The following is a 7500-nucleotide window of genomic DNA, read 5'->3' on the forward strand; positions in this document are numbered from 1 at the left end:
CAAGTTTTCTGTTCACCCAGCTTTGTACATAAACAACCAAATCCCTGCATTGCTAAGTTTGCCAAACAGCGCCACACACAGGTTTCAATGTGGAACTGCATCTGGATGGAGAGCGGCTAATTTTCTGGCAGCAGCTTGATATTTTGCAGTCGGTTCCAGAAACATGGAGGACGAGCGGTACTGAAATTAAACACCCCAGCATCAAAGAGGCCTGGTGGCATTCACAGGCTTATTGTGTGAGTGTGTGTGTGTGTGTGTGTGTGAGTTTGAAGAGTATGAAAGAAGGAAGGAGACTGGACTGACAGTGTGTGTCTGTGTGTGTGTGTGTGTGTGTGTGTGTGTGCGTGTGTATGTGTGTGTGTGTGCGCATTTGGCATGAGGAGCGTCTGGCTGCATATATTTTGTGCATGCACACTTGAATGTGTGTGGTTGCGTGTGTGTATGAGTGTGTGTGTGTGTGTGTGTCAGCAATACACATGCTTGTATACTAATTTGTCTAGAAAGAACAACATAAAGAAAGAAAGGGAGAGAAAGAAAAAGAAAGAAAGAGAGACAGATAAAGAAATAGTACCTATGCGTTTGTGACATACAGTATGTGGGTCTGTATGGACCTGAGGAGTGGCTTGCTGCCCAGCGAGCCTGACAGACGGGAAGAAGGGACAAGAAGAGCTGGCACACCGGACACCAACAACAACCTCCTGTCTTCATTTCTCTCGCTGCGGGTCCAGACGCTCCACTGCAGAGGAAAGGGACGGCTTGTAAACTACAGACTGTCTGTGTTTCCCCTGTAAGTCCTGGCAGCAGTGGTGTTTGGGCACATCTGTCCCCGATCTGGTCCCAGTTTTGGTTCACGTGCAGGCTGCCACACTAAAACTGCTTTTCTGTGGTTACTTAATTTCCACGAAGGTGATGAATTCTAAATTCTAATTCTAATTGACCCTATTAGCTGCTTGGCATATTTTATTAAGTTACGCAGAGCGAGGGTAATGGTTGATGAACTTATGACACAGCCTAATTTCAGTTGGTCTATCAGATAAAATATTTAACTTTCATGGCCGTGTGGTGCTGGGAAGCAGAGGATTCAGGGTTCAAAACTATTAACTATTGCATAGTTCTAATCCAGAATCCATGTCCTTCTTATTCATATTACCTTGCCATTCTTTGATGGTTTTTATAAGCCATCCTCCCCCCATGGTCACTGTGTGTTAGCATGATGAGGTGTAGATAAATAGTCCTGCTGTTAAATAGATGTGTAGACATTTATGATTTTAGTCTGTTTTCCTTCCCTAGACACCTGTCACAATATGGAGGAAAACTGACAGTATTAATACTTGAGTTTAGTAAAAATTGTTTGTTTGTATTGTTAGAATTCCTAATTAAATACCAATGGGTATAGCTAGCTACAAGCTAGCTCAAGCTAACACTGACTTGCAGCTAGCAGTTTTCACTGGTGTTAAAAAATAAATCAGGGTTTCAGAAAGCCAAATCTAAGACTTTTTAAGACCTTTTTAATGCTACATGGAATCATATATTTATATTTTTAAATCAATAAATAATTCTAAGTAGCATTACAAATTAAGACCAATTTATCGACCAATATATAGAAAAATGCAGGTAAAAAACAGACTATTTATGATTGAACATAGCTAATGCAAGTTCTGAAACTATAAATGAGCAGCATAAGAAAAAGGACACCAGGAAATTAGAGGTTTAGCGACACTCCACTGTCCCACTGTGTTTATTAAAGCAGATGCAATGAAAACAAAGCATGTTTGGCATACTGTATTAACCCTAAATATCACTGAATGTGAACAATCTGGCAATAAAACAATAAATCTAATTTTATAGTTGCATCAAAATGAAACAGAAAATATTAAATGTATTAAATGTAAGACCTTATGACATTTTAATGCTTTTTAAGCCCTACATTTAGGATAGAGGCTATATGAATTTAGGTTAGCTGGAGGACAGATACTAAATCCAGTGTCCACAATTGTGACAAGTGGCCAGTAAAGAAAAGTAACCGACTATGATTCAAAATGTCAGAGTATCTCTCTCCACCTGTCCTTCCAGTCTACTCTGTGGTTTTTGCCAGCTCCAGCGACTTCCTCTGGATGTTCTGACTGAAAGGCATCATGAGGTCTTCAAAGTCCACGTCGAAGGAGAGGCGCCGTCTCCGTCTCTCCAGCTTTGACAACAGCTGGCTGGTGGTGGGCGGCTTCCCCCACACCTGAGACAGAGGGAGGGAGAGACAGAGACAGAGACAGAGAGAGACAGAGAGAGACAGAGAGAGACAGAGAGAGGCAGTTTCAAGGTGAGTGATCAAGAAAAAAAACAACAACCAAATTGACATGACATGACACCTATGGTTTCAAATTAACAGTAAAATATGACAACCAAAACAAAACTTCTAACAGAAATCTACAGGTACTAAAGATTGCTCAACTTGCCATAGGTATATTAAATAGGGAGCACCAGGGTCTCATAAGAATCCCTGATAATTATTGTTATATACATACCCTAAAATGTACATGCATTTAACATTAGACCTAAAACTGATTTAAAATCTGTATCCATACATGGGGTATGCAATTAATAATTTGTGCTCTAAGCGGATGCCATCCCTTTTCACCCCCCTTCTCCTAGTCTCTCCTTGATTAAAGCAACCTAAAAAAGAATGATGCCTACCGTTTTTGGCACAAAGCTGATATCCACAGCGTTGGTTTTCCCAGCAGTGATCCTGGTGTTATGCAGGATGACGCTCTCTGGCCCCTTCTGCGAGGGAGTCTTCCCTCCTGTTGCAGTTGCTGTGTCGGCGGGTGCCGGGGTTTCTAGAGCGATGCCCTGTGAAGGAAATCACCATAACAACAAGGTGAGAAACACAACAGAGAACCAGTGTCAGAATCCAAATTCAGAGTCGTCTCATTTTAGCCCTCTACTTAACACACCAGCCAGAGACAGCGAGAATAATACCCAGATTTAGTCCACATTGCCTTCAAAGTGCAAATGTAAAATGTGTCACATACTGTATAAGATTAAAGTTATGACCTTTCTGTTTTTTTTTTAAATAGTTCACTGTAGAGAGATACAGGAAGGAGAGGAGGACGACATGCAACAACAATCCCAAGCTGGAATCGAACCTGGGATGATTCACACTTGATCATGGGGTGTACAGAACAGTAAATGTCATATCAAAACACTGTGTAAATGTCTTTTAGTAAAAAAACAGCATTTGGATTTGAATCTATTCTAGAAAGTACTGTAAGCCAAATACAAGTTACAAAATTGGCAAAAGTAATTAAATACATATTTGCATTGAATGCATTGAATTAAAATACCTCCCATACCTGTATATAAGTACTACTTCTATGTATGTATGTAATATGCTAAAAGCTATGTTTGCTAAAGTTACTAAAGTTAACTAGCAAGCCAAATAGCCTAACATTATTGTATTCTCCATAGATGAGACTGAGGCAGCTGATAAACTAGGGAGCCAGAGCTGAGAGCTGAGATCACGCTCAAACTGATCATTACAGTAATTTGGTCTATACATCATCTCCATGCCATGGGACTGTACAGTAATGAGAGATTTTACCTGTATTAATATATGTGGTTATTGATATACCTAATGCCAGCTTGCCCTAGTTGTAACACAACACATCTGGTCTAATTTGCTTACAAGTTGCTGGCTTTAAGTAACCAGAGCTATCCCTTTACCAGCTTGGGTTTCCCTCATGTTGAAAGGGGAACCAATGAAAAGCAGGGAGAGAGATTACATCCAGTCAAATGTTGGTTAGTTTTGGTGTGGCATCTTTTGAAGGTTATATTCTTTTCCAAAAATCTACAATTCTAGGATCAGTGTGATACAAGGCTGGTGGTAGACGAAAACCCCTGTTCCATCTTTTCATGTTAATTTAATTTAGAGAAAAAGAAAGCTTTATTCTCCGGGTGACAGCCGTGCATTTTTTAAATTAAACAGTGGGTTTGAAGGGGTTTCATGGACAGAAACCTCATTATGAATCTTAACAGTGCATAAAGAACCATGTGAAATTTTGATTTCACACACAGACACACAAAAACCCAGAAGACAGAAAAGTTTGGCGTTACAAGATTTTAACACGATTGTAGTGTGACTGGTAATAATGTGATTTTAGTGGAGTGGGTTCAGTACTTTTTCTTTAGCGGTGCCTGCTGTGGGTTTCGGCGGCTGAGGTTTGCCACCCTTTCCCCTCTTTGTCTCCTTGGGTTTAGGCAGAGAATCCATCTTGTCTTTGATCAAGTCGATTATCCTGAAGTCAGCATACGCTCTGGCGATGTCCAGGCAGTTTTGCTCTGTGGGGAAATTAAATGAGCTCAGTCAAATAACAGTAGCAGTCACCAGCTACCCAGTTTGACTTAAAGGACTGTGGAATAAACAAATGCATGAACAGATAGATGTATGAACAAAGTCCATAACTAACAAAGTCTATTACTTATTATCTTCCTCATACACTTGTCAGGGGGAAGGGAAGTAATAAAGTAATTACTTAGTTGTTTGTAGTCATTATTAGTAGTAAGCAAAACTATTATTCGGTCATTGTACTGTTTAACCTATTATTATAATCAGTGAGTGTGCTTACATGCATATCAATATTTAGTCCAGGTGAAGCCAAGGAAGAGGCCAAATTTTTCAGATGTGCATAAAATCACCAAGTTTGGTATACATTTACAGTTCAATGCCCTGAACATTTTCAGAATTGGAGCCATTGCAAAAATGGTACCAATCAGCTGTGGCAGCCATATTCCTTTCAGCCATTGCCAGCAAATGACCGTATCTGCTCTCATGGACAAACAGTCATAGACAAAAGAGTTGAATACATGTTTTTAACATTAAAAAAGAACAAACATCTTATGGAGTAATTCAGATTTATCTTAACAGTAGTATTTTGGAAATGGATATTGATATATTTCAGTTTGGTCAAACCTTTCTTGTTCTCCGCAGTGACATTGGCCCCCGCCTTGATGAGGAAGTCCACGCAGGAGGGTCGGGCGCTCTCGATGGCCCTCATGAGGGGCGTGGCGCCGTTGAGCGCCGGGGCGTCTACGATGGCGCCGGCCTCCAGAAGAAGTTCAACAAGGTCCACTTGGCCGGCGTGGGCGGCGTGGTGGAGGGGCGTCCAGCGGAACTGGTCACACACATTCACATCCGCCCTGTTATAAACAGTTATAGACACGGGGTGATTTAAAGATTTCATGGTCGGGGCATTCCCCTCGTTAAAATGAGGGAAAACCACACCGATGATTTCGCTGTTTAAATCTCTTAAGGTATCTTGCTGTATCATGCCACAACATGCTTCAAAACAGCATACAATCTTTTCACTCAAATTTCAGGTTCAGTGGTTTTGCACATGCGCAATGAAAAGACCTGTAATTCCAGTTTGCATACTCATGACAGAACATTTGAACTAATAGCTCAGATTTTTAAATTTATAGTAAGTTTCATAGTTGTGATAAAATGCTGACAATCAAACATAACTAACAAAGCAAAGCAAAATGTCTGTATTCCTAAAAATGGTCAGGGTTTCTCAAATGTGCTTTAAACCAGAGATTACACATTTTTTTCAGACAAGGATCCAAATTTAATTTAATTCAGTCTCATCCATCATGAAATTAAAGTGATGCTTTTGTCATGTTGGGACAGACAGGAAATAAGCCAGAGAGTGACTTTGACTCTGTCCTGACCCACACACTTTTAGAAAACAGGTGTTAAAGCCAAACAAAGCGATGCTCTTTCTCACCCCAGACTGAGCAGGTACTGAACCACCTCGTAGTTTCCGCTGGAGCAGGCCACCATCAGCGGAGTCTTGTAAAACTGATCTTTAACGTCCACAGGAACTCCCTGACTGAAGGCCAGGTCCAGAGACTCCAGATCCCCGCTCTTCACACAGTAGTTGATATTGATGTAGACCTTCTCCGGCTTGTCCAGGTACCACGCCGAGTCGTCCACGATGGGATGTTCTGGCGGGTGATCGCGGTCGAAGCGGCTGACATCGGAGCAGTTGCGGTACGTCTCGATCAGGAAGTGGGGCGGGCCGCCGTCCTCTCGCCGGTGGACGAGCTCTGACGGGACGGTGCAGATGGGCATGGGGAGGGTGAATTTAGCCTTCTTCTTACCCGATTTCCCTCCCTTACTTCCCTTTTTCTTTTTAGGGCTGTAGGAGGAGAGGAGGAACGGTTTCTTGATGTACTTGACACCTCTGACAAACTCGGTAATATTGACAAACCCCTCTCTCCTCCTGTCATGGGCTAAGACGACCGCATGGAGCTGGTCTAGTTCAACTGGTGCTTTTAGGCTCTCTAACACCGAAATAAACGTCTCTGTGGAAACCATGTCTGATTGGTTCCCGAAGGCTTGGCGGAGAGCGGCCTCGTGCTCGTGCGACCAGTCGTGGAGGGTCAGGGCCCAGGGAGCCGAGCTGAGGCTCACGCCGCTCGGTTTGCTGACTTTCAAACCCTGCAGCCTCTCCGCCTTCCTCAGCTCCTTGGCTGCTGCTTTGTAACCGGAGTCTTTGGCAATCTGACGTGGCAGCAAGCCCTCCTGGTTCTTCAGTTTGGGGTTACAACCTAAAAATACAGCACAGTTTCACGACAGATATTAAATGTTTATGTTACATGTTTGACATTTGAATTATTTGACAAATCTAATTTGGGACCGTGTTTGTAGCTGCATCCTCCACCACTTTCCTATCTTTTTTCCTTTTTATCCTTTTTGGATTTTCTTTTCTTTTTTGGGTATCTGACTTTTGATGACTTGAAGCCATCTTAGCTTAACCATACCTTCTTGCTTACAAAGAGAACAGGCATGACAACTCGCTTGACCTTGATACAGCAGGCTTAGTAGACCAAACCATTTACACAAAAGTTTAATCTTAATGACCTATCAACCTCCCAGAAATATACATTTTGATAAAATATTCCACAAATCATTGGACCATTAGAGGGCCTGTTTTTCCCCCTGATAGCATTAGGAGTAGTTATTAAGGAGTTATCCGTGTCTTGGTAACTGTTGAGAATCGCTGCCTGTCAGTGTTCGTACCTCTCTGTGCCAGGAACTTGCAGCAGTTGGCGTGGCCTGTGACTGCAGCGTAGTGCAGCGCTGTGTTGTCCTCAGAGCTGATCACTCCCATATCTGCTGAGTATGCAGACAGCACCTGAATCACCTGGCAGACACAAAACAGCACAGGGCAACAGTCAGGACACTGACAGACCAGAGCTTTTATATTTTATAAGAATAACTTGCACTGCATATAAATGATGAGAAGGGAAAGACAATAATAAATGCAGTCAATGCTGGCACATAACCATGATTTTATTAACCAAATAACCAAAATTCTGTTTGCATACATTTCATAATACTTTTCCATACCACTACTCAATATTCTAAAACCATGCTTTATTATATTGACCATCTTTTTAATGCTGAGAAAGTCAGGTAGGGTGTCTTTGTGTTTCGCAGTACCT

At 41.9% G+C, this 7500-nt stretch overlaps 1 protein-coding gene across 1 annotated transcript in view; it reads right to left on the minus strand.

Moving 5' to 3' along the window:
• Positions 1-1795: 1795 nt before the first annotated feature.
• Positions 1796-7500, minus strand: part of ankef1a (ankyrin repeat and EF-hand domain containing 1a) — a 9317-nt gene continuing 3612 nt past the window's right edge. Inside the window, exons 4-11 of the mRNA XM_071527642.1 lie at positions 7499-7500; positions 7076-7199; positions 5778-6603; positions 4964-5190; positions 4172-4332; position 3517; positions 2689-2831; positions 1796-2230 (exon numbers count right to left, since the gene is read on the minus strand). The exon at positions 7499-7500 is cut by the window's right edge and continues 148 nt beyond it. Of these exons, the coding sequence (XP_071383743.1) occupies positions 2075-2230; positions 2689-2831; position 3517; positions 4172-4332; positions 4964-5190; positions 5778-6603; positions 7076-7199; positions 7499-7500 (1640 nt within the window). The 3' untranslated portion in view covers positions 1796-2074. The remainder of the gene's footprint in view (positions 2231-2688; positions 2832-3516; positions 3518-4171; positions 4333-4963; positions 5191-5777; positions 6604-7075; positions 7200-7498) is intronic.

This window comes from Centroberyx affinis, unplaced genomic scaffold (assembly GCF_046629955.1).
Source record: "Centroberyx affinis isolate AG114_WGS23_722 - 3 ecotype Tasmania unplaced genomic scaffold, CSIRO-AGI_Caff_v1 ptg001557l_1, whole genome shotgun sequence".
NCBI classification, from domain to species: domain Eukaryota; kingdom Metazoa; phylum Chordata; class Actinopteri; order Beryciformes; family Berycidae; genus Centroberyx; species Centroberyx affinis.